This window comes from Chaetodon auriga, chromosome 16 (genome assembly GCF_051107435.1).
Source record: "Chaetodon auriga isolate fChaAug3 chromosome 16, fChaAug3.hap1, whole genome shotgun sequence".
Lineage (NCBI taxonomy): Eukaryota > Metazoa > Chordata > Actinopteri > Chaetodontiformes > Chaetodontidae > Chaetodon > Chaetodon auriga.
In genome coordinates, this window is record NC_135089.1 from 3,161,602 (window position 1) to 3,188,240 (window position 26,639).

At 46.7% G+C, this 26,639-nt stretch overlaps 1 protein-coding gene across 4 annotated transcripts in view; it reads right to left on the reverse strand.

The window, feature by feature from the left end:
- Nucleotides 1-16,274, reverse strand: part of slc1a9 (solute carrier family 1 member 9) — a 19,906-nt gene extending 3,632 nt beyond the window's left edge. The window contains exons 1-8 of one of the 4 annotated variants that reach the window (XM_076752502.1): nt 16,136-16,274; nt 7,883-8,041; nt 6,730-6,882; nt 5,706-5,959; nt 3,978-4,083; nt 3,772-3,898; nt 2,110-2,343; nt 1,144-1,338 (exon numbers count right to left, since the gene is read on the reverse strand). In XM_076752502.1, coding sequence (XP_076608617.1) covers nt 1,144-1,338; nt 2,110-2,343; nt 3,772-3,898; nt 3,978-4,083; nt 5,706-5,959; nt 6,730-6,882; nt 7,883-8,036 — 1,223 coding nt within the window. In that variant the 5' untranslated portion in view covers nt 8,037-8,041; nt 16,136-16,274. Of the gene's footprint in view, nt 1-1,143; nt 1,339-2,109; nt 2,344-3,771; nt 3,899-3,977; nt 4,084-5,705; nt 5,960-6,729; nt 6,883-7,882; nt 10,629-10,667; nt 11,696-16,135 lie in introns of those variants that run through there. The other 3 variants (XM_076752505.1, XM_076752504.1, XM_076752501.1) reach the window with 3 other exon arrangements.
- Between the last annotated feature and the right edge of the window lie 10,365 nt (nt 16,275-26,639).

Genomic DNA, 26,639 nt, shown 5'->3' on the forward strand with positions numbered 1-26,639 from the left:
GGGGTTTACAGTTGTAGAACCAGGTTATACAGAATCAACAATGTGACCACATCGCACATACCACCTTTGCATGGAGGTGGTGTCTGAAGATGTTTGCTGCCCTTCTTCTGTCCACAAGGAAACCAAATCTCCTAATGCTTCTTCAGAGACTTAAATCTTAAATGCTCAGAAGAATGCTGCTTGTCATGACGTGTCTGCAATTAGAGGACTTATCAGTTCAAGCTGGTCCCAGATGTGACTGCAGGCCAGTTTGGACACCGCGATGTTTACTGCATAACGCTCGAACCTCGGAGCTCCGCATCGCATCTCAGTCGTTCCTGACGGACTGCAGCGCTGATCATCACCCCGCAGTGAGCGAGAGATTAAGTGGAACATTCAACGGATTTACACACCACACATGGATCTCGTTTGGGAACGATTTCACCACATTTCATACAATAGTCATACAGAACTTTAGAAAATTAGATTTAGGAATTTGGTGGGAAACAGACGTTGATGAAAGACGTACAATAAACAACTTCAAAGCGCTGAGCATCACGTGTGACCCGCGGCCACAGCGGGCAGAGTCTGGTCCAAGCAGACTGGTTCCAATCAGACATAAACGTTTGGCTTCAACCTCAGAAATGAGAAACAAATATCTCACGACTTCCTGACTGCATGTATGTGGATTTTCAGGCAGTGCTTCATCACTACCTCAAACTGATATAAGTCGCATGAAAACGTCTTTGGAATTTTGTTGATACTCGTATTTTCTGTCTTGACGGCGGCGTTACAACATACAGGTCCTTTAAAAGCAACTTGGACTCACAGAAACTTGCATCAAGTTCAAACTCTGAACCGTTAACATACTGAGACTACGTCATGTGACCCCAGCTGGGTTCTACGAGGACCTGCTGTTCTGAGCAGCTGACGGCGAAAACAACAATAACGAGTAGTAACGTCGACCAAAGAGAAGAAAAGCAGAGTGTTGTGAAGCTTCGCAGGCTTGGTGAGTTTTTTACATGTCAAACACGTCTAATGTTTAATTTAAACACGTGGTTGTGAGAATACTGATTGTACTTCCTGTACTAGTACAGTTAAAAGATGGTCATTCTCCACAATCCAACCACTGAGATGACGGGCGCCATCCAGCGCGTGCCTTACCTGACAGTGACGATCTGCCCGCCGTCCAGCGTGATGTCATTCATCTGGGCAATAAAGATGGCTGCCACGGCCTCGTACAGCGCAGTGCCGTCCATGTTAATGGTGGCGCCTATGGGCAGCACGAAGCGGGTCACGCGCTTGTCGATCTTCAGGTTTTCCTCCAGGCAGCGGAAGGTGACGGGCAGCGTCCCCGCGCTGAGAGAGGAAGGCGCCGCGAGTTAGAAAAAAAAAAAAAAAAGGTGCAGATGTACAGAGAGCAGAGCAAAGTGTCTGCTGAAGGATATAAAATAGGTAGACAGGTGGTGACAGACAGAAGTGCAGAGGTGAGGAGGGAGGTGAGGGGTGAAGAAAAAAAAAAGGAGTAGAAATCTGAGTGGACCGACAGCCTCCTCCTGACAGCTGGCGTCGGCCACTGTTGCAATCCTCCGACATGTGAATTAAAGGAATTTGATTCCCGGCCCCGCTAAGCTCGGGTCATAATATAATTAGAGAAAACGTTGATAGGATTACCCATATTCACTAAAGCCTCAGTAATGTGCCAAAATGACAGTTGGTTTCAGCAGCGACGCAGAATCCCAGGCAGGCCGAGCCAAGCCGAGCCAGGCAGGATACAGCGGGGCCAGTTTGGCTGGTGACGACTAATCCGAAGGCTTAGACGTTTACAACACGGGATCTGTCTGACACGGACTCGTCTATGATAGCCTGCGCTCACACACATTTGGCTCTGCTGTCCTGATTTGTCAGTTTGTGCGTAAATACGGGACGGTGCCTTCAGCCCTGTCAGATTTAACCCAAATAGCTGAAAGTCAGGAGCAGACTACGCCGATCAATCACAGCCACTCCAGCAGCTGCAGACGGAAAGCATGGTAAAGGAAACATGTGACACGCATGTGCTAACACATGCCCAAACAGAGAACCGCCACACACACACACACACACACACACACACCCTGCAGGCCGTCCTACCTGCTGGCGGTGCCCAGAGCTGTGATCCAAGCCTGGAAGATTCCAGAGTAGAAAGTGAAAGGGCTTTTTCTGGTGATGGCGAAGAATATGGCGGGCAGGACCAAGGCGCCGTGGATCACCAGGCCCACTATGACGGTCACCATGTACATACCCAGCTGCCGGGCCACCACCTCCAGGTCTCCGATGGCCGCGATCTTCCCCGCAATCAGAGAGGCGATGCCAACGGGAGAGTACCTGAACACAGCCAGGAAGACGCATCAGAGCCGAGACGACTGAAACGACCTTCTGTCATTCTCCATGACCTTTTAAAGGCTCATATTTGTTACATATCCGTCTTACATGTATATTTCATTTTATTTTTATCACTGCATCAGGTCAGACTGCTGGTGTGATGTTTTCTTTGTGGTATATAAATCAACTTGCTTTGCTTATTTCTTTAGGGCTGCAGCTAATGATCATTTTTATCATGTTAATGTGCGCCGAAGCAAATCTTAACACTCGGGAAGCTGGAATCAATTAACATTTGTTACTTTGGATTGAAAAATGACTTAACGCATTTATCAGTTTAAGGCTCGTTTTGCCAGATAAAACAAGTCCTGACGTTGATGATGTCTGTGAAACGCCAAACACCTCATCCGTCTTCATTCACTGTCAGAGGAGCGGTGTTCACCGCGACAGGACATGACGCATTCTTGGATCTCTGGTTTCCAGCGTCGGAGTGCAGTTGTTCCCGCTGATGAATGCAGGCCACTGTGGGACATAAAGCCGCGTCAGAGCGGGTCTCATCCCGACGGCGGCCTGCTCTCCCAGGTCAGCTGCGCTCCGGACCCCGAGCCTGGCATTCGCCGACAGTTGTTTGGTGGAGCATGGCGTGTATATGATATGATGGATGTGCTCCTCGTATGATGCGTGTTTTTGTATACACTGGACTCTGTGTTTGGCTGGCTCCATAGGCCCCTGAGTAATCTGTTTATACTGTGTGAGTGATACGAACAAGGACACAATTCCTTTGGTGTCCAGCTGCACATGGAGATGTCCTCGGAGAGCTGCGAGACAAGCATCCTGCTGTTTGTCTTCCAGCCGCCTACCCGGCCCCCCCTTCCCTTCCCGTCCCTGCTCTGAGTGCCACTACACTCTCCTCCTCAGCGCGACCGGCCGGGGTCCTGCGAAGCCTCAAGGCGTGCGCTGCTCTCTGAAGACATGCTCTCACATGCATCTCTCCAGGTCCCGCTGTCACATCCACCCACCCGCATCTGCTTTCTGCTCTAACGCCGAGTGGCTCTTCTGCCGCCGGTGGATCCATTACATTTTGGAGATCTTTCACTCCGGCTCCCCTGGGAGCCCACAACATTGTTCCGGGCCCCGGCTCCTGCTACTCCCCAGCATACCACAGACTCCGGCATGTGCCAGGGAAACCCTCTTTCTGTCTCTCCCTCTCCGTCCATCTGTCTGTGTCCTTCACTAACACCGTTTCCTCTTCCTCTCTCTCCTACGCTGCTGCTCGTTCCTGCTACTTGTCTCACGCACACATTTTTGGCCTTCCTCATCACTGCCACTGACCTCTGTGTGTGGTATCTCCAGAGTGTCAAAGCACTGCAGCCGTTGGCTCACATGAGTAAAAACAGAGACACACGCTTGCCAGCACAAAAAAAAGACACTGACCACATGATCAGGGAAACCATCGTCATGATAATCTCGTTGAGGATGTTGAAGAAGTCGCACATGACCTTCCCGCGCTCGCCCATCCTGCCCATGCAGATCCCAAAGGTGATGAAGAAGCCAATCAAGCCTTGAGGGACACACGAAGCAGCACGTCAATGGAAACTCCGACATGAGTGAAGAGCCGAAAGCAGCAGATATCAACTCACCGAGGACATTCATGCCCCATTTGTACTCCAGTTTCTTCCTGTTCACTAAGATGGGCTCGGTCAGGTTTGGAGCTGCCACCGGCACCTTTTTCAGCACCGTCTGAACCTGGAGGGAGGACAGAGTTCAGATTGATCAGGGCTTCAGACCATAATCAAACCGTCATGAGTCCAATTCTCACTGCAAACCTTGATTTCGTAACTCGTACTGTGTGTGAGCAAACAAAAGCCTGGCAGCGACACAAGGAACTCTGATTTGTGTTTAAAAAAAGGCCAAACAGAGAACAAGAGATTCTCACATAAAGACAACAAAGGGAAAGAAAAGACAGACTAGAAGGTTGAGAGGGGAAGGACGAGTGCTTCCTGCAAAAGCAATTATGACTCCTCTGACTTCAATGAATCCCTGACGAGAGCAAACAAAAGAAGCAGTAAAACAGAGACGAAGGAAGGCACAAAGACGAAGGGGGAAAACAGAGAATACCGCAGGGGGAAGAAGAGCCGGAGTCAGTCAGCTGGTGCTCAGCAGCGTTCGCCCTGCTCACCAGCAGATCTCTTACTGTGGTGGCGTTACAGATGTAAAGAGATTAGCAGTAGCAGAAGGGCTGACCTTCACCCAGGCCAACACAGACTACTACTTCTAATCATTCAGACACACACGCATAACACAGAGAAGAGGGGGGAAAAAGCAGGATTTGGACAAGAAGGCAACTGTCGCATCGTGATTGAGAGCTGGATTATCGTTTAAAAATGATCAGCTTGGACCGACATCTACGGACTCGTCCTGTCCGCCGTCAGCCGACTGAACGTCACAGTAACTGGGAGTCAAAAACACATTTACATCATCTCCGACGTCTCACCTTAAGCACTAAGCCTTTTATTTACTTTCCATTCAAGACAGGTTTCAGCCAATCTTACTTCTTAAATTAACACTTCGGTATAGAAAAATAGTTTCAAGCTTCCTCGAGCTTTTCATTTTCTGTGAGGAGCTCTGCTTGTGTTTAGCTGGATGATCGCGACTCAAAGGTCACACTTTCAGGACTGTGCATGAACGGACAGTTTCCTCGACCTTTGGCTCACTTGGCAGCCGAAACGCTTTGAGTTCGGCACAGAAAACATTGTGAGAGTGGAGGACAAACGTATTCTCTCGAGATATCAACAACTCTCTGTAGTTCATTCATTCTGTCACTGCCTGCACAGACAAATGACTTCAGGCCTCTCAGGTTCACATAAAGGAGTATTTCCAATATTTAACTTTAAAACATTAGACGTTGAATGATGAGTCTTGTTTCACCTCAAGGTCCATTTAATACCGGTTACAGAGTGTCAGATCAGTGGTTCCCAGCCACATGAACCCCCATCACCACATGTGTGTTTGAGATGTGAGCAGTTGAATGAAAGAGTGATTTTCCTCATTAGAGACGCAGATTTTTACGTTTCCTGCCCCAGTATTAGTCTCACATCCCCTTAGATTCATCTCAAAATCTGCTTTAGAACATATATCATCATATAAATGTGGATGCTCATATTTCCATCACAGGAAAAACTTCTCATCAGTGTTGACTTAGAAACTGAGCTCCAATGTTCATTCCTGACCTTGGAAACATAATCTTCATCCCACATCTGTCAAAGATCACGTGATACGATCAAAAGCTCCAGAACAGCTACTAAAAGACCATGTGGTGATACTGTAATATAACAGCTCTACAGATTTGTTTCAGATGCTGAGGCTACCTGTTGGAAGCAGGCCTGGACCAGGTTCTCAGGGAAGAGGTTTCTGATCAGGTCGAGGAAGGCGTCCAGACTGCTGACCTCCTGGTTCTTCGGGGCAGCGTTCGATGTGCCTCCCCTGAGTTTGGGGTTCCCCGGGTGGATCCCCAACACCAGAATGACCCCGAGGATGGCAGCGATTACCGTGGTGGACATATAATACACCATGGCTCGACTACCCATCCTGCCACTGGAGCGGGCGTCGAGACCAGCCAGCCCTGAGAGACACATGACCACTCACAATGAACTCAACGTGAACTGTGAATGCAGCTGGGTTCAAAACTGTCCTCACTGTGCTAATTCAGAATGCTAACTTCTGTACAGTTAACAAGCTGATGTTTAGCATGTAGCATTTAGCATGTTAGGTTGATACCGAAACACTGTTTTATTTTTGTGAGTTAAATTCTATTTAAATACTTATGGCATGTTAGCATTTAGCATGAAATGTTAGCATTGCTCTCAAAGCACAGCTGAGGATGACGGGAATTTAGCCAATCATTTTAGAGCTAGCCTGTTAATGGCTTTTCAACCAGAACTGTGGGCAAAACACTAAATCGTCAATTTGTTTAGCTGGCTTTGTTAGCCATGGAGCCGTTAGCCACCGAGTCAGCAGTAGACTCTTCAAATGCTAACATAAAAATGCTAACTTGTTTACAGTAAGCATGTTAACATACTGGAATTTAGCATAATGTTTAGCATTTCAACTTTCCATCCGCAGCTAGCACTACTTACAGCATGTTAGCTTTTAGCATGCAGTGTTAGCATTACTCTTAAAGTATGCTAAGGGTTCAGTCATTAGTTTTAGGGTTGTCTCATCATGAAGCAAAGAGCTGGTTGGTGTTGCTAATGAAGGTCATTAGGATTCATCCTCTGAGGGCCAGACTAGACCAACCAACATTACATCCAGTGTAAATAAAATATTATTATTAACAATACCTGTGCACGCTGGCCTGGGCTCACTATACACCAGTTGTGTGTAGTTACACACCTGTGATAAGGCTGGAGATGATTAGAGGCAGGATGAGCATCTTCAGCATCCTCATGAGGATCTCTCCAGGGAAGGAAATCATAGTTAGGGCGGCGCTGTCCGTCACCCTCATGTACCGCAGCAGCATCCCAAACGCCACTCCCATAACAACACCTGAGGACCGGAGACAAAAATGTGTGTAACAGACTGTGGAAATACGGACGGTTTAAAGATTATTTTCTGATGTATCTGGAGCAAAATAACTAAATTATTGAATTGCAAAGTTTTGCTTCTGCACCACAATAATTTAGCATAATGGCTCCAAATTAGTTTCCTGAACCATTTAAAAGTCCCCTTTCCTCAAGGAGCAGCTCGTTAAATTTGGGTTTCAGCTGAGAGTTTTAGATTCCCATAACAACATGAATATATAACATGGTTGAAAGTCCTGAATAACTACGAATGTGTGTGCTTGGTTGGATGCAAAGATAATGAAGATTGATGCAAAATATCAGCAGCAAATATCAGAAATATGCAGCTGGCATTGGCCCTCAGAAACCATATGTTGGCAGACCCTCAGTTTATAGGTTTTTCATGAACTCCCTGGCCTAATACTCTTCCCCACGAAAAAGTGTTGTTTTACATCTGACATGTAAGAGACCCCTGACTAATGAGAACCGTCCACTGTAATGTAAACGAGTTTAAATCGGGGTTTAAATATGGGTGACAAATGCCAGACAAAAATAACACACTTCTTGACTTAGAGGGAGCTTTTTCGACAAAGAGCACAGCTACGCAGAGACATACCGAAGTGTTTACAGAGGCAGACCAAAGACAACAACAAGCCTGAGACGTCTCATGGGAAAATGATCACGGGGTCTGTACATGTAGGATGGTGCGTGTTAATATTTGCTGCAGCACAAATGGCTATTTGCAGAACAATAAAACTGACCTCAAACTGAATTCTACTCAATCAGTGAAAAATGTGAGGGTTTGGGATGTTAAATTATCGTAACCAAAAACTGAAATTAAGCTTCTTTTTTTTTTCAAAGGTTACATGGAGCCATTGTTTTGTAAGTTTTATTCTATTTTTAACAGCTACTATCCAGATTTCGCAATCTGATGGGCTGCAGATTTAAACACTGTGAGTATATAGAGCTTCCTGGTCCACGCATACCCATAACAGTGAGTCCCAGCAGCAGGCTGTGGGTGTTGCGGCTGCAGTGGCCGGCATCTTTATAAGCAACTTCTGTGTTGTCATCTCGCTGGCTTTCTTCTTTCTCCTTCACCTTGTTTGTGTTGGACTGGTTGGCTGTCGGCTGGTTTGTCATCCTGCCTGTGGAGACGGTTGCAGAGATGATCTTACTGCTGGGAAAAGACATGCTGCAACATCAGTGAGCACGCGCTGGCCTGCACAGTATTCAGCGCTGCTTAATGGTGCACCCATAGCTCTTCAGCTGATTGGTCAAATGTGAAGACGCTGGATTGTTTACAGATTATCTTAACAAAGCATTCTTCTCCTGTGGCAAGTGAGGACTCCGACTGTTGCCATTCTGGGTGGCTGACTCTGTTCTTAAAGGAAGATTAGGGACAACCAGGGCTACCTACCACTCACTCACACAACAGAGACGTCCTTTGAACATTTGGTTTGGGTTCATAAGCGAAGTAAAGAAGCATGACTGCAGGCAACCCAAACACAGCAGGCGATGGCTAAACAGGACATGAAGAAACATCTCAAGAGTTGTAATCTGTAATCATCCTCGGAATGGAAATCTAAATACAACTCAATATGGAGTTTCTGGTAAAGGAAGAGATACAGCTAATGAGCGCGGTAAAGAAAGAGTCAGGAAGAGCCGTGAGATGTGGCCCCTGGGTGTCTGACCGCCTGTGACTGACAGGTCTGACGGCTACGGGCCTGGACAAAGGCTTGAGGGGAAATATGACATTTGATTATTCCTTTTAAGAAAAACGCAGATTCAATATATTATCTTATGATGGACCATATTTTCCCATGATTTTGTGTACAAGTGACTAATGGAGACAACAATTTTTGAAGTTTTTTCAGTATCGAACAGCAGCCGTCAGCCAACGGGCTGCAATGCAATCCCTCCGAGTGTTTCCGTACCGTCAAAGTCTGTCCACTGAAAGTGTCTCAGAACATTATGGAAAGGATCCCTGCAGAGATACCTTTTTGTTAAAGAGTAACATCATTTTGGTTTAACCAAAAACAGCTGTTACAGCAACCCGGCCAGAGCCACCAGACTCCACCCACAGAAAGAGTAATTTTATCACAGTAAACTAACTCTGGTTTAGTTGACATAAACAATGTATGGAGCCGGAATATTTTCACATCTAATTTGGGATTATTTTTCAACAGAGATTATGACCAGAGAGATTCAAATATGTCAGATTTTGCTGGTAAAATTTAATAACTACTACTAAATTATTGGACAACAGAAGCTCTGTTTTAGTGCAGCTGCCATAGCGGTGATGCTTGTTTCCCCTACAATTAAGTATTAATTTTCACAATTGAATATCTGGATTTTTTAACAATTCAAATATAAATTATATATATATATATATATACACACACACACATATATAAATATAATTTATAATATTCATTGACAGCCCTGATTGAAGTTAGTTACTGGCTAAATGCGTACAGGATAAGAGTCTAAGGCCATCCTAGCGGCCGTGTGAAGCTGTACTTCAACAGCAGGTCTTACGCTAAATGCTACCATAAACATGCTAACATGAGTGTTTGTGGCAAATTTCATGGCCATGTGCCAAATTTTCATCCATCCAGTTGTTGTTGGGACATTTCATGACATAAAACCACAAGTATCAACCGCATGGTGGTGGTAGAGGAATCAAAGGATACATCGTCTGGGAACCATGAATAACTGTACAACGCAATTTTGTGCCAATTAGAGTTGATGTTGAGATGCTTCACTGGGTAAATTAGAATTTTAACCTGGTGGTGGCGCTAGACAAAAAGTCCAGGGATCACTAAAATGATTAGGACTGATTCTCATGGATATGTACACACAATTTCATGGCAATTCATTCAAAAGTCGTTGAGATATGTCACAAAAAAATAAAAAAAATAATAAAAAAATAAAATAAAAAATTCAACCTCAAGGTGGCTCTGGATTAAAAGTTAGGGGACAAACAAAGAAATTAAGATTCACCCTCTGGGGGACATGAATGTTTGTACAAAGCCGTATAGCTCCACATTCAACAGGACACATTTCAGTTTAGAACAAATTAGCAGACCAACAACTGACATAGATAGAGCCACAGTACTTTCATTGCTAAAACGGATAATCTGATGAAGATGAAATCAAAGTCTACAATGTAGAATGCAGCTAAATCCAGAAAAAGGTGTGCAACATTTAGTTTAGGGATAAAACTCAACACTATTATGGCACCTGTAGAAGTCCACATCCATCAAGGTCCATCATTTACAACAACCCCCTGAGGAAATATCACTTCTTTGAGCAGTCAAACAGCTCTCCAATAAACACCTGTCAACTGCTAACAATTATCACAAGTCTATTTCAGCTCCTGGGTGTCAACACAGGATTGCTACAGAGGCAATCAGACTTTCCTCCAAGGCATAGTCATAACCTTCAACACGAAGAAAGAGTCAACGGGTAAGAATGTGTCCAATATCACTACACATTCAACTCAACAGAGGAAAATTCAGAGACCCCACCACCGCCATCTCTAAACATTAATTGTATATAAACACATCTGGAGAGCAGCGCAGCCCTGCCAAATCCTTGTCAGAGGGATGAATGTCACATTTACAAACAGTCTGACTCAGTGAGACAATTGCAATCAGACATGATTATAATCCATCAGCTGAATGACTGGCATTTTCTGAAGCCGTGGGGATAAAGTTGCATACATTCACCAAAGTACAGTCGACAAGGAGGAGCACAAAAAAACGTTACCTACTATTTGCTCTGCTCTCTCGCTTTCACCTCCACTCTCTCATCTCCTGCCGGCCATGTCTTTGCCCCCTTCTAGTCTCCGCAACAGTCGCCCGTCCAGGCACAAAGTCGGATTGCCAGTGTGATCTGAAATTGTATATTTTGGGGGCGGAGAATGTCCTGCCAAGTTTCAATTGCAAAGATATAATCCTCAGTGAACGTAGTACCGAGGAGGAGGGGGAGGGTGTTCCACTGTTAGAGTCTTTGCAAATCCTCTTTTCAATCCTTATGTCATTCTTAGCTTGAACATTGTTTGGTAACGTCACTCAACCACATACACGTCAGTCATGTTTCAGGCTGACGGGGTGAGATGGGGAAAGTCATCCTCCCAGCCTCTTTACTGGACAATGAAGTCATGGGAAAGGTGGGAAGAGGTTTTTTTTTAAAAAAAACTCCAGGTCTGGAGATCAAATCACCAAGAGGTCATCAAGTTCAAGGCTGATTTGCTCCATCTGGGAAGCCGCAGTTTTGAATATAAACACCTTTGGGTGGAGGAGCACTGAGCTCCTACGTCTGGACGCGCCAACATTTCTTTAACATGTGTTAGAGTAAAAATGCGGATGACTGTCATCCTCTCTGGCTGGATATTAAACCTTTGTTCCCTGAGCAGGTCAGATGGAGGCCCTGGAATAATGAAGCAACAGCATGTGTCTTGCGAGGAGGGCGGCGCTGAGGGGTATAAGCTGCAAGGACACACTCAAGGACCTGAAGCTGCTCTGCAAATCTGTCTTCCTTCCCCAACAGACAGATTATTTTCCTGCTCCAGGAAATGTCAGAGCTGCCTCAGGACGAAACGTAGCTGGTCTCTAGGAACCAGCTCTGACTGGGCTGTCCTGGTGGCTCAGCTCAACTGAGGCCAACAAAAACTATTTACGGCCTCGTAGGGTTGAATCTGACTCCTACGTTTCTAATGTCCTGCCTGTAAAGTACTCACCAAAACTACAGCAAGAGAAACATATGCTGATCAGAGTATCAGAGCAGCCAGGAGAGGAATGACTGGCCTTAGACACGCCTGTTACATCATATTACAGCTTAGCATCCCTAATAAAACGCAGCAGTTCAAGTCAGTGGGTTCAGACTGTTTGGTCAGGCAGCTTACAGTAAATCCTGGATTTCGTAGCAACATGACACAGGTATTACTACTCAGGCAGGTAGGCTGCAGACCAGGAGGCATTCCCCTTTGAAGGGAAGCCTCGTCTTTGAGAGAGAGCTTTGATAGCACATGTTAGCGATGAGAGCTGAGCACAAGGGCGAAGGTGGAGGGACTTCAAAGAGCAAAGAAACAAGGAAGGAACTCCTGCTGCTTCGGTAGTGATGGCACAGCTGCTCGCATGCCCTCATGAGCCAAACAGCCACAAGACAGAACGCCTCCCACAGCGACTTTCAAAGTAATGGCGACTGGATAAACATCAGGGTCCTCAATGTAAATACTCCTGCAGTCCATCAGTTGTGTGATGGTGACCTATGCAGTGCGTGATAACCATCTCAATCAGTCTCCACATGCAGTCATGTACTTACGACACATCTTCTTAATCGTCATGGTTTCCCGGACGACGGGCCGTGATGACAGACTGACTTAATCTCCCAGAAGAGCAGGCTTTGATTACTGTAAATGAGCCCAAGCTGCTGTAGATGAAGGTGCACATACCATCAGAGCAGGACACGACAAACTACCTCAGCACTCGCTTCAGTCTGGCCGTCGCAGAAACCCCCTCGTTCCTTGTATGCACTTATGGTCTTACACATTAATGATCCAACCAGGTCTCCAGCCAATCGCTGATGACGGTTCAAGAGATCAAACAGATGCTCGTTGGCTATATATACAGCTATAAGTCCCCCCTCCCTCCCAATCTGTCGGCCTGCGTCTGATCTGAACCTAGTCATTAGAGTAAGTTTCAATCGCTGTGCTACAAACCATACACAGTCATACATTATTGTACACTGAACATTTTTAGGTTTTGGACTCTTGGTTGAACAAAACAAGACCACTGAAGACGTCACATTGGGCTGTGGGGAGCTGTGAGGGACATTTTTCCTCATCTGTGGACGTTTCATAGACTAAACAATAAATCACTGAAAGTAATTGTTAGCCACAGCGCCAAATACAACGTTTTTATCATTTCAGACAGTTTAACCACTATCTGAGAACAGGAAATTAGTGGAACTTTCACATCCGAAGGGGATCGCGTCATGATGACACACACCAGTAGAGAGGTTTCCCATCATATGCGCCAGGGGAACATAAATATCATGTTGATTTTATTGTTATTTACAGATCATCCCTAACGTGTAGATTCTCTCTAAACCTCTGTGGATTTTTAGATAAATTAAAGTTATAAATGTACAGATACGTTATTTTGAAATGTAATGTTTAAAAGGCATGTGTGTGTGTGTGTGTGTGTGTGTGTGTGTGTGTTTGTAAGTGTGTGCGGGTGTGTCTCAGAGGATTATTTCAAATGGTTGATTGTTTGGTGTGAGCTTTGCAAAGGGATCGAGATATAATCCCCGGCCCGCCCCTCCATCCTGAGGGAGATGAGGATGGTCACTGCAGCACTACAACGCTGGCCTACAACACACTCCTCACACTGGTTTCAAACACACACACACACACACACACACACACACACACACACACACACACACACACACACAGCACTGTAAGTGTGTGGTTATCTTGACCAAAACTATATCAGTGTGCAGCATCATGAAATCAATGTACTGTAGCATTCTGCAATTAGAGCAAATGAGGCGAACGCCGGCAGACGCCAAACTCTGCAACTCTGCCTCGATCCTACTCTCAGAGATGACAAAAAGGGTTTTTTCCAAAGGCTGTATTATTTTGTTTTCCGAGCCGTCGGAGCTCACACCAGCCGGAAATGGCTCTTGGTAAATTTTGCATCACAGTACATACATCAAATGTAATTTTTCCAGTTTCAATGTGCTGAGTTGGTGGATATTATGCAATCTGGAATCAGCAGCTACTTTCCCTAGCCTCCAGTCCACAGTGTGTGGTATACAGGGTTGGGTTCCTCTAGCAGGTTCCTACAGGTTCTAGCAGGTACCAGACTGCTAAAATATTCCTAAGTCTAAAACGTCTCATAGCACATCTGCTCTTATTTTTTTCTTTAGTTTCGAAGTTATCTAAAATTTACGTCACTTAAAATAAAAGCTAAATAGATAAAGGGATTAGACAGGAATCATATTCAATAATTGGATTCAATATTGATTTAAGATTTGATAAAAACGCAGCTAAAACCCAAACTTTGAAGGGCAGCATCTCGTGTTGACTGTGTGAACGGTGCATCCCAGGATGAAGTCACACTGATACTAGTGGAATCGGATATATTCTGATCCTTCATACCGCTAATACACCAGTAATCTCTCCTTGCAGACACACATGTTCTGTGCGTATATCAATAACAGCACAGAAACAGAGACACATCCTGTCGCTCTCTTACACACACACACACACACACACACACACACACACACACACACACACACACACACAGTCATGTTTGCATCACTTCAGACAGCATCACATAGATTACATTCATTTCCTGCAGACGTGCCCTAACGTCAACCCAAGGCTTCGCTCTCAAACTCAGTGATTTACATTACAGGGATTTGCATTTTGTCCTCGCAGGAGAGGTGAATCCCCACAATCTGACTGTGTAAACTGAGATTTATGTCCCATAACACGAGTAATACATGTTCAAACACACACACACACACATCTGAGTTTCCACGCGGTTCAAAGACGAGCGCTACCTAATTCCTTCAACATATGCACAACTGCATCAAACACGTGTCTGGTGCATGGCTTGACCGGATCGCTCCAGCGGGAGGGCTGCACGGTGTGTATTAACCCTGTGAGTGGAGGTCAGCGTCAATCAGCGCTCAGTCCATCAGGGGTCGGATGCCACCATGCACAGGTCGATCCGCGTCCTCACTTGGCACGTTTTAACATCTTAAGAGGTACTTCCTGCTCGGCGTTTGACTGAAACCAGGAAAACAGATCACATGACTTCACCGGCTGCCTCCTTGTTTTAGGGTTTTAAAGTTAGTTAAAACTTCTGGCTGTCCCTGACTGTGTTTGCTGACAGCTTGTTTTAGGATTACTATTTCAATTTTACTGATTACATTTAATGGACATCGTGGTGTCGGTCTGCAAATGATTTTCACTACAGATTTTTTCAATTCATCGTTTTGCCTCAAAGCTCAATGTGACAACTGCAAATGTCTTATTTTGTCTGATCAACAGTCCAAAACTCAAAGATTTTTTTTTTTTTATCTTACAATGATATAAAACATTTGAGAAGCTGGAAACATTAAGTGTTTGGCTCAATAAATGACTGAAATCATTAGCAAATGTCTGACGCTGATCAATCAACCAATCAGCTGACACTAAGGTCAGCCTGAGGCCTTCAGGGAGTTTCAGATGGAGTCGATACTCAGCTTCCTGACAATCACATAAAACACAGAATAACAGCAAAATCTTACATTTGAAAAGCTGGAAACGTCAAATTTTTTTCTTTTTCTTTTTTTTTGATAAATGACTGAAAACATTAAAAAGTTTCTTAATATTTTTGAGAGGAAGATGCAGCCAGACACCTTCAGGGAAGATGTGTGTGTGCATGTGTGTGCGTGTGTGTGTGTGGTTGTCAGTATTTGAGATTGGGTGGAGTGTTAGTGAGAGAAAACACTTGAGCTTGTGAGTGTGCGTGATCTCGTCTGTATCTGTGTGTGTGTGTGTTTGTCCACACATGTCAAGCACACCCCCCCCCCCCCCCCCCCCCCCCCTCGGACGATAATCTGAACGTATTAATCTGTTGTTTGAACTCCTTAAGCACAGACTGTCTATCACATCTGCTCTCTTCACCCTTACAAAGCTCTTCCTATTTATAAACTTTCGCTTTCTCCTCTCGCTCCTTTTTGATCTGTCGTCGCAATTTCTCCAGCGACTCGTCACTCCAGCAGGACTGAATTTCACACAGCTCATTCCCTCCGTACAGTAAATCCATCTTCTCATTTGGCCACCAGACGTCTTGGAAACTCTTTCTTCCAGCTTTAAATCTCTCTGATCCTCGTCTCTCTGACAGCACACAATGCTGATAACTGAGAGACACTTCAGGTCCCACATGTTCAAACAGCACAAGCGAAGCTCACCACTGCTTAACTCTGCAAAAGCAGCATCATCAGTCCTAAAACATCCAGCCAGCCTTCCCCCGAGAGAGGAATAAATACACATCGAGCCAATAATCGTACATGATTGAGCCCCAAACAATCAACAAGAGCCATTCAGACAGCAAACAGATCACAGCGACCCCGTCAAAGCTGACAAATGGTCCGGAGCGGCTGCACGTGGCGGCGGTGAATGAATGGGAGCGTGCTGGGGGGGGTGATAGCAAGGAGGCGGCCAGGCTTACCTGCTGTGCGTCGCTGTCTCCCCTCCGACAAGAGCGAGGCATCGGGAGAGAGGAGGGACGTGGAGATGAAGGGGGAGAGGGGACGGGAGGCAAAGTCACAGTCTTTGCGTCATCTGAGAAAATTTGCAGATTAATACAACAGCTTGGTGCTCTGAGCCCCCCCCCCCCCCCCCCCCACCACTCTCCACCCCTCCCTCCTTTCTCTCTCCCTCACCACTCACTTCCTCTCTATCACAGCTCTCTTTATGCATCATTGTATTAAGCATCATCCTTTTGGATAACAGGAGGAAGACAAGAAAGTTGGTCTCAAAGCGTTTAAGAAATTAGGTTGGAGGCAGAAAGTGTCCTCTCAGCAGGGACGGAGTAGCAGACATGAGGGGTGGAGGGGGTTGTGATTACCCTCCCTTCCACAGGAGGGCGCTATGACTCTGCCCTGAGAGGAGAAATCTGTGCAGCAGCTTCCCTCCGAGGGATCCTTTGACAGATATCAGTGTCAGTCAGTGAGGCCTCGACGTGCAGGGGGCCCATGGGTGGAGAGCTACATACTGAACATACAAGGGCCTGGCTTTTTCCATGAACCACGACACTTCATCAATACACAGAAGCAGAGATAAACTGTAGTTGTGGACTTTCAGGTTTGGCCGTGCTGGAATGCAGGCGTACGACTGAGCTTTATGAGGGGCTCATGATTGATTTACGAGCAAAGCGTCTCAACTGTCAAATCCGGCGTTGTGTCATGACGTGACTGCAGAGACATCAGACACTGTGACTCTGCTGAGGCCTCCAGATCCAAACTTAAAACTCATCTTTAGGCCTTAACTGTCGCTGCTGCGGTTACTTCGGGCCTCGCGCCTGTTAAACCCTCAGCGGTCGGTCTCGGTCTCAGCGGACGCATTAAGCAGAGCGCTTGTCGTCCATGTTTGTCCGCACTGTGGAGACGCCTCGCTGCAGACCGCCGCCCCTCCTGCTGCCCCTCTCTGTGTGAACGGCGTGTTTGACATCCGCCTCTTGTGTTTCTGTGCCGTCTCGGTGGATCCGTGTCCTTACAATCTTTAATGTTATCATCCTGACTGTCCATCCTGTAATTCTGCTGTCGGCCTACTCTGACAGGGGGATCCCTCCTCTGTTGATCCTCCTGCTCAAGGGTGAGTTTTCCCTTATCCCAGCAGAAGGTCTAAGGATAGAGGGATGTCATAAAGTCATTTAAACAGACTATATAAATAAAACTGACCTGACACTAATAAGCAAACACTCCCTGCTACGATGTGAACCTGCAGACTCTTCCTCGCCGGCACACACATGCAAACCAGGACTGGATGATAGGACCTAAAATCAACACATGATACACAAAATCTGCACCTCTGCCCTGGACTGTGAGCTGATTGGTTGGCTGAACGTCTGGTCAGATGTGATTGGTTGCTGAGTCTGCTGTAATATTAAATAGGATACATGCAAAGATATTATTATCGTGTCGAAGCGTGATGTAAACATTTAATAAAAGGTTTCTAAGTCTTAACGTAGTCACAAGCAGACTTAAGGACATTTTAAGTGTTTATTAATGTTCAGTATTTGTTAACAATAATAACTCCTCCTATGAAGACACAGTTTATATCATTACAGCTGTGTTTCATTATATTGTTATTCGTTATCTGTTTACACAGCAGCCTCCACTCATGGATGCCCACAGGAGGAGTTACACTTGTTGACAAACACTTTAATAAACACTTATATCTGCCGATAACTACACTGTAATGTTTTAGAAACCACTTATCAATTCTAAATAGGGGGACTAAAAAGTAAAGTGTTACCATTTCCTGAATTTGGTTTGTATTTACAGATCCACGCACACATGTAAGCACACACACACACACACACACACACACACACACACACACACACACACACACACACACACAGTCCCACAGGAGTGACAGATGGAGAGGGGCAGGACGGGAACGGGGGCTTGTACACCTGGGCCGGTGTCTCCATTGTGCAGTAGGTGCGCTGTAAGTCTATCCTCGACTAATTGGCAGAGCAGTTCAAACACAAAGTCGGCCTCTGAAATCCAATCCTGCGGGTGTTGTACAGTGAGCAAAGTTTACAACGTGCAACATTTCTCCCCTGGCAAGAAAAGGGACAAAACATGGCTTATGGACGGGGAGCGGGTGTAGGCAGCGAGGGGACGGTGGGGCAGATAAGGGCAGAAAAACACCAACAGTGGAAGGTGTGGACCGCGTTTGCCAGAAGAAGACGTAAGTGGAAACAGATCGGTCACTATTGAGGCTACACGGCTAACGTGGGGGCATCCGGACACAACGAATCTGCGGTGAATGAAAGTGTAGCTGCTGTAGGTGGACTGACTCCTGTAAGGAGACACTGAGGAGGGACAGATACGGAGGCGCGGAGGAGTGATTGAGAGGTGATCCGGGGGGAGAGAGAGAGAGCGAGGTGCTGTAAGAGGAGAGGGATCCGCGGCGCAGGCGATGTAAACAAGACGAGGCGAGCGTGTGCGCGCGGCGGCGGCTTCATGGCGGCGACTGAAGCCGTTTCACAAACTGACGAGCTTCCACACCAGCATCACACACAACACAGCCTGTGAACAGGCTGAGAGCAGGCAGGCGGCCAGGTAACGCAGAGCGGCCATTCAAGCCTGGTTCTCATTACGCATTAAACAGAATCACAAACTAAGTCCTGCGCTCCTCTAATGAGGGCTCTCATGTTTCCTCTCCCTCCCAGTCCGTTTTCCCGAAGGTGAACATTCCATATACTCATTTCAGCTTCACGCAGGAACGACTTGTAGGCGCATGTGTTGTTTGTTTGTCAGAGGAGACGTGTGTGTGTGTGTGCGCGCACTTTGCTCGGCGTGCACGTGCGTCGTTGTGTGTTTGTGTGGTCTGGCTGCAGACCCTGTCACTCATCCTCTCTGACCTTTAGTAAGCTGTGAAATTTAATTTCAAGCTTGGGTTACTTTTCTGCACAGTTCTACACCTGTGCCAAAAATGTCTGCGGGGAAGCCGGACGGCAGCTGAAGCGTCGCGGCCGGGGATGTCTGAGACAGACTGTGAGCCAGACAGGAGGTGACGCGTTCATCAGAGTCCGACCCCCCTGTGACTGACCTCACCTTTGACCCTTTACCTCTTTGCCACCGCGGCTGGCGACTGGGCATTTCCAGGAGGCTTCGGCTAATTGGCTCAGATTGCGGCGAGAGGAGCATTACGCCTGGAATTGGAAACATATGCAGCTGTACCTCTGGGTGCATGCGTGTGTGGTAACGGTGGAGGTGGTGGTGCAGCTCTCACTGGAGTGAGGTTTGAATTTAGGAGAAAGGAGGAGGAGGAGGAGGAGGAGGAGGAGGAGGGAGTTGAGTTTAGTAGGTGAGGTGGAGTGATGGAGGGAGTGAATTGAAAATGTAAAGCAAATCAGCTGGAGGGAGTAAAACAAGGAAGAGAAAGATGGAAGAGATGATGAAGGACTGATTCCAGGTACCTCGGGGAGGTCGAGGATCCGTAATTGAGGTCTGACGTCTGACTCGGTGGCTCAGCTGTGGACAGACAGACTGTTAGCCTCGCCCTGACAGCTCGGCTCAGCTCTATTTGCAATAATTGGCCATAATAGCTGCCTTCCAATTACGCTCAGATATGAGTTTCCAATGAAGGAGGATGTCCAGCGCGTCCAACGAGCCGATGCCTGCCGGCGCCGCGTGTGGGAAAGGTTTCATCGGCGGGGTCGACGGCAGCGAAAGTGACATGTGGAGCCTTCAGAACGTCTCGCTGTAGACTCTGCTAATAGGAAAATGAGGCTTGTTTGAAGATGTCAGGACTCATAAAGGTGGTTCATGAGCAGAGAAAAATGAGCCGAGGGTGACAGTCAGCGAGGGTTCTGCAAGGTCCTCGTCCACAAGGCAACACTGTGCCGTGTTGTGCTACCGGACTGCCGTATTTTGTAACTTTAATGGGTTTGGTGGTGACTCTGGGATTTAGGAAATCTCTTAATGTGAAGCGTTGGTGTGACGGTACGAAGGAGAACTCGTTCCGTGAGTGAACGTCTTAAATAAACCTCAACATCCTCCTCCATTGTGAAATGGCTGCAGTGAGCTTTGCATGTCTGAATGTATGCATGCTTTTGTGCGTGTGTGTGTGTGTGTGCGTAGGGGGGAGTGTGCGTGAAGCAATGCGCGAGAGCAAGAGGGCAAGAGCCTCAGAAAACGACACTGGCGCGTCGCTGCCCTCTCAATCGTCATCTTTGTTCGACTGTCCGCACTCGGCTAACAACTTTCCCTCATTCTCTCACTCCAACTCTCACTGATGCGCCCTGAGGCGGAAATATCTAAGTGCACGCAGGGCAAGTTCAGACAAAGAAGGAGATAGAGAGAATGGTGGGAGGGTTGCGAGGATTTCGAGTGACTGACACTAAATGCCAAGAGGGAGGAACGCCGCGAGGGAGACACCGGGCAGCGTGCATGCGCGTTAATGGGGAAGAAGATCTGGTGGAAGATTCGCCCAAAATCGGATTCTAGCGCCGCTGCTGCTGCTGTTGGTTATGGTGAAGAGAGGCAGAAACAACTGAGAGAGACAGAGTGTGTGTGTGTGTGTGTGTGGGTGAGACCGTGTGTGTTTGCGCAATCAGTCAATGGGTGCAAGTACATCAACGCCCCCTTCCATCTGAGCGTCCTGACAGTGTTAAATGTCTCCGTCCCTGAGTGAAGACTGCACTTTAGTCTGCCTCTCTATACACAAGTGACCCGTTTTAGCGGCTTTGAGTTTGAAAAACCTCTTTTCATGATCCCCCTTCTCTTTCTGCGTCTCCTCTCCGCTCCCTGTCTCTCCCATCCCCAAACTCTTTCATGAGCAGTCTCTCAGGGGCAGGGAGGTAACACAACCCTCCCCTCCTTTGTCTCCATTCTTTTTCCTTATCCTTTCATCTTTTTAAACATTCAGGGGGAAAGGGGTTTGGTGAGATGGAAACCACGACTTGGTAAAGGAAAGAAAGAGATAGCATGTGAGAGAGCGGGAGGGAGCGGGAGGCGGGGGAGGCAGAGTCTCCCCCGTCTGCTCATCCGCCAATTTATGGCTCTCCTTTTCAACAAGGCCATTCAAGGTGGGGAGGCTCAGTGGGCGCGCTGTTCTCGCGGGTCAATAGCAGCGAACCCTCGCCTGGTGTGTGCGGGGACCACTTATCTGCTCCGAGGACCCGTTGAACTGTCTGCCGGCCTGCGTGTCCTCCATAGACCTCCATTGTGTCTCCTCCGGGCCTTCGCCGACTCTCCCCCAAAGACCTGTGAGTGGACAGAGCAGCCAGTCACCAGCTCCGGTTTCCATCCTTTCAACTTTCCAGGAGCCCCGAACCCGCCTGCACTCACCCGACCAGCGCACACAGGGAAATAACAGCGTGTTTACACGTCGCAGAGTATCTGAGTGCACGCAGGGAGAGTGAAGACGAAGCACTCACAGCGTTACACCACTTCATCCACTGGGTTTGCACAAGCCTCTGAAATGCATCGAAACCACACAGTGACAGACGCCACAGGAGCACATGTGCCAGACTTCTTTCACCAACGCATCCCCGGATTTAGAGCCACTCCAAAAACTTGTTTCTATGCCCGTGGCGTCAATAAATATTTTCACTTTTCGCGAGCAGCTTTCAGTTTCCTTCGTGTTAAAAATATCACTGCTGGCGTCTCAGGTGAGGGGTTGTCAATAAGAGGTTATTTATAAATAATAGGACGACAGGGGCCCCACGTTAACCACTGCTCAAGGGCCTCAGATCAGCGGGTTCACCCCTGTTAAGACGTGTTTTCATGCAGTCTGCCAGAGTGTACAGTAGTTGTGATCCTGTTTTGAAGTGTAAATAGGACCGTTTTGTTTGTGTGCCACCTGTATGAGGTCATCCGGATCCGGATGACTCTTACCTGGCACAAAAAAACGCTCTGGCACCAGCGAGCAGGAAGCAATCTGAAAGCAGACTCGGATTTGGCATTAAAACATAAGGTTACATCCTCGGGTTTGATTGTGCCAAACGGGATTATGTTGCGCCTCGCGCTGGTAGACCTTGACGAATTGCGCCATTCAGCTTCACTGCAGCTTGTTTGTAATAATTTGCACCCCATAATGAACTCACTGTGCGCGGATCCGTGCCAACACCGCATTGCTGGTAATTCATCAAATTGTTGTCTTGTTAGGTGTGGGGCGGGGATGAAAGGGTGGGGGGGTGAAGGTGAAAATATCTCAGTCACGCACATGTGAAGCCTGACTTCAGACTTCTCACTGCGTCTGTTTGAATCCATCAAATCAAGCTAGCAAATGGGACTTTTTTTGGCTAATTTTGCTGAAGCGTGGATTACTGTTTTATATTATGCGCATGTGTTTAGGAAACGAGTCCTCGATACATCTGCTCTAACAGATGTTACTCGTTGAATGTTGTCGGTTTCTTTTCGATGTACTAACCTCCAGAGGAAAAAACACTTCGGCTTGTCTTTGCGCTTCCCAGGAGAAACCGGAGTCGTTAGCGCTGTTAAGCTAGCAGCGGGAGGCAAGAAACTTTAGCGGAAGTTGGTGTTTCTATCTTCGAAATAAAAGCACCGCCGCGACTCCGGCGTTGCGCCGCAATACATATTTCTCAAAGGGGGTTTTATTTTGAAAGTCCAAACCAAAAGTTAGAACTCTACCTCGCGCGATCTTAACTACTTGTCCGACTTTACGCGTTTCAGGCGGAGTTCAGATCTTAAAACATTTGGCGAACTTCTTCACCTCTCCACTTCTTCGTTCACATATTTGAACTGAGATGCATTTCCTCTGGCCTTCCTTGGAGGAGTAACAACTCTTGGAATATTTTTAATCTGTGGGAAGTTTACATTTCTGGTACTTTTCTGGGTTTATTCCATAGTGGAAGCGCTCCGGGGACAGGAGAGTTTTCTGGTTTTTTACTACTTTACTTTCCTTTTTTTTTGCCTCGTCGGATTTTGGGGGCACATGCGATGTCATGGACTATTAAAAGAGGAAGAAATGTTCGTGCTTAGTGTCGTGGTTACCGCGCGAAGGTGTTTTTTGGGTCTATTTTTTTAAACCAGTTGAGCGACTGGCGTCAGGACTCTATAATCAATGTGGTGTCAGCTGGAAGGACGCGGGGTCCGGATCTCACCTAAACGGTACGGCTTTAAATCAGGCATGTAGGCCTGTCCCCTGTCCATCTGTCCTCTTCAACGAATACTGAGGTTTTACACAGTGTGCATGCACGGATTTACTGATGTATCCAGTCATCAATAGTTATGTAATGTGATCAACAGCCGTTCAGTTATTAAATTAGGTCAGTTTATCGACCTTATTTGGCTTCAGAAAAGTTCACTGTTTTGTATTTATCTGTCTGTCAGATCACGTATTTACCTGCATTCATGCATGCAAACACACCTGGCACGCAGCTTTTTTTTTTTTTTTATTTCTTATCTATTTAAATTTGACTTTTTTTTTTTGTTTTTTTTTTTTTGTTATTTATTTCAAGTGTTTTTTGGGGGGTGGGGGAAGCCCGACTCTTTCACTTTTCACCCCGCAAAAGATCAAGGCGTTTTGAACAAGTTAATCCCACTTCACATTTTATTTTCTTTGGCAGTCCTGCAGTTGGAGCCTATTCCACATTTTGTTTTCATTGGCAGTCAGTCAGGTGAGGTGAGAGCTACCAAGTCCCAAACCAAACCCGCAGGTAGATCACACAGGCTGCCATATAAAACATACCTGCACATGATGCCTTAATCCGATATTGTCAAAAGATCAGGCTCTGTGGGAGGTGAGTGCAAGTGAAACGATATGAATTGATTCAGTGGGACAGTTTTTACAGCTTCTGTGGAGCCGAAATTCACCTAAAAAGTTTCAGCCAACTCTAATAAAGTAGCTCAGGTAAGCCCTTAAAGATCTGTCATGCTGTTTTACTGCACCGCTGCAGGTATAACACCTCATCAGAGGTGTGTGTTGTCATCTTTCGTGTGTTTCCGTGTGTGAAAGAGAAAGAGAGATCTGATGTCACCGACAGAGCCGTTCCTGGTGCAGAGGAGGAGGCTGGATCTTGCAGGCAGAGCGTGGTATGAAACAATCACAGAGCTGGAATTAATGGGCTGTTTGCACAGTGGGACAGCCAGGCTCTGTAAATGAGCACATGTGAGGCCAAAGCTTTTACTTCACCCGTCCACAGAGAGAGAGAGAGAGAGAGAGAGGGAGGACAAACACTCACCTGCATGTGTTTTCCGTGTCACAGCCACTCCTGCTGCCACTGTTTTTGTGGTCACACTCTCAGGTGCATTGCAGACAGCTGAGTCAGACCAAACTTGTCATAAAATCTGCTGAAAGATGTGATGTGAGGTGCAAACTCTCCTCCAATCAGCCGGCCTCCAGACACCTTCCGCCCCTGTCACTCTTTGGGCTACAGGACTTCAAAGAGGCAGGATTAGGACGGGACGGGGTCCCAGCACTGACACAGGAGGCATTTTCTGTCTGTCAGATGGACGTGTCTGACATAAGCCACGCATGGGGGGGGATTACTTTGTTAACAGGCTAATAGCACAGTAGCCACTGCCAGGTGTGGAGCTTCTTTATGGCATCTGTTTCCTGGGGAGGGTCTCACAGCCAGAGGCGCCTCTGTACCATAATTCCCCTGATTCCTCCTTCGCTCACGCTGCCTCATCTGGATTAAACCCCTGTGGTTCACACTGGCTGCCCTCAAAACAGAAGTCAGACCAATTTGCCAGGTGCCAGACATCCTCAAGAAACACTTTCCTGCGCTGTTTTTCCGTTTCTTCGTGATTTTCTGGCGTGTTTTGGAGAAAAAGCTGATAGCTGCACGTCAGCAAGATGGTTTGAGTCACTTTGGTTTTATGCTTTTTGAAAGTTAATTGTTAAAAAACAATCTGAAAGATAATTTTAGAGCTGCAACAATTCATTTAAAGAATTATCTGATGATCAGAAAAACAATCAGAATTAAATCATTTTTGAAGGAAAAGTTTCTCTTGGTCAAGCTTCCCTTTCATTAACAGTAAACACCTTTTTGGACTGTCGAACAAAACAAGAAATTTGAGGAAATTTTGCTTTTTTTTTCAGTTTTCTTATGTTTTATAGACCAAAACGAATTCTGCAAAGAAAAGAATCAGCAGATCCATCAATTCAACTAAAACTAATAAATACAAGAATAACATCAGTAACAGAAATAACATGAAACACTGAACGGTGGTTCAGGGGGAGTGAAAACTTCGCATGTAAAAAGTCTAGTTGAAAGCAAAGTGAGGTCAATCTGTTTTGGCTGTCACAGAAAAATGTCCTCAGGGAGCGTTACAGTACTGCACAGTTTGTAAGCAGAGTCGAAAAAGGTCGAGTCTCCTGGTTTCTCCTGAACATGTGAGGAAGACACAGCGGAGGTGAACGCGAAGACGCCGCTCAGCTCTTTAATGGCAGTCAGGGAGACTTCATAATTAATGCTAAAGGAAACATGGTGCCACGAGTTCGCGGAGGCCTCGCAGTTAATGTCATAGTTTAGTCTGTTCGGTCATGTTTAGACTGATTATTCATGGAGTTTTGCTTGATGACGTGGTTGCTTTCTGCCGGTTTGTTTAGGCCCTGTCCTGTGGTTTCGGGGTATTCTTCCTGTGCTCATCTGGAAGGAGTTCAGGCTACGGAGATTAGGATTAACATCAGTGTGCGGCGTTGAGCGGCTTTTATTTACGGCGGGAGCTTTTTGATTTAGAGGGCCTGGGAGTTTGTGTGTGTTCGTCTTGGGGGGGACTCAGAGCGCTTGGGTCTGGTCCAGAGGGCGGAAGAACGTCGTGGTCCTCGTCCAGCCTTGCAGGGAGCGCAAATGATGCGTGTCATTGTAGCAAATGGAGCATGGTGATGAAGTGCTGCTGCTGCTGTTTTACAAAGAAGCCACTCACAGGGCCTCCTGCCTGCCTTCTGTGTGGCGTCAGGGCTCTGAGAAAGCCCTGAAGAGGCTCAGAGGACGCGCTGGCTTCACACAGACCCTGCAGAGTTTTCCTGAAGATTCAGCCTGCACAGATCTCCTCTTCCTCCTCCTCCTCCTCCTCACCTTAGCTGCGCACACTTTGTTTTCAGCTTTAATTGCCGTTGGCTCCGTGTTTGAGGGGCGTGCTCAGCCCGGTTTACGTTGCCTTCGTCGCACAAACACCTCAGTTTATTTTGGCAGAGAAGTCAGAGAAAACGGGAAGCTCAACGGACTTTGATGTGTTTTCCTGTCAGCACGTCATGCAGGCACTCCGCGCGCCCGAGGCCACAGCGTGAGTGATGTGTCGACCGAACCTTGTTGCTCCTCCTCATTGTGTCCAGGGTGTGGCCCTGCTGACTGCACGTCCCGTCACTGAAAGCCTTTTTTTTTTTTTTTTTTTTGGTTTGTCACTCATTCACACGCTCACACACACTCACCGGTGGTCACTGACGATGCATCCATTCAGCCAGCCTCACACACACACACACACACACACACACACACACACACACACACACACACACACACA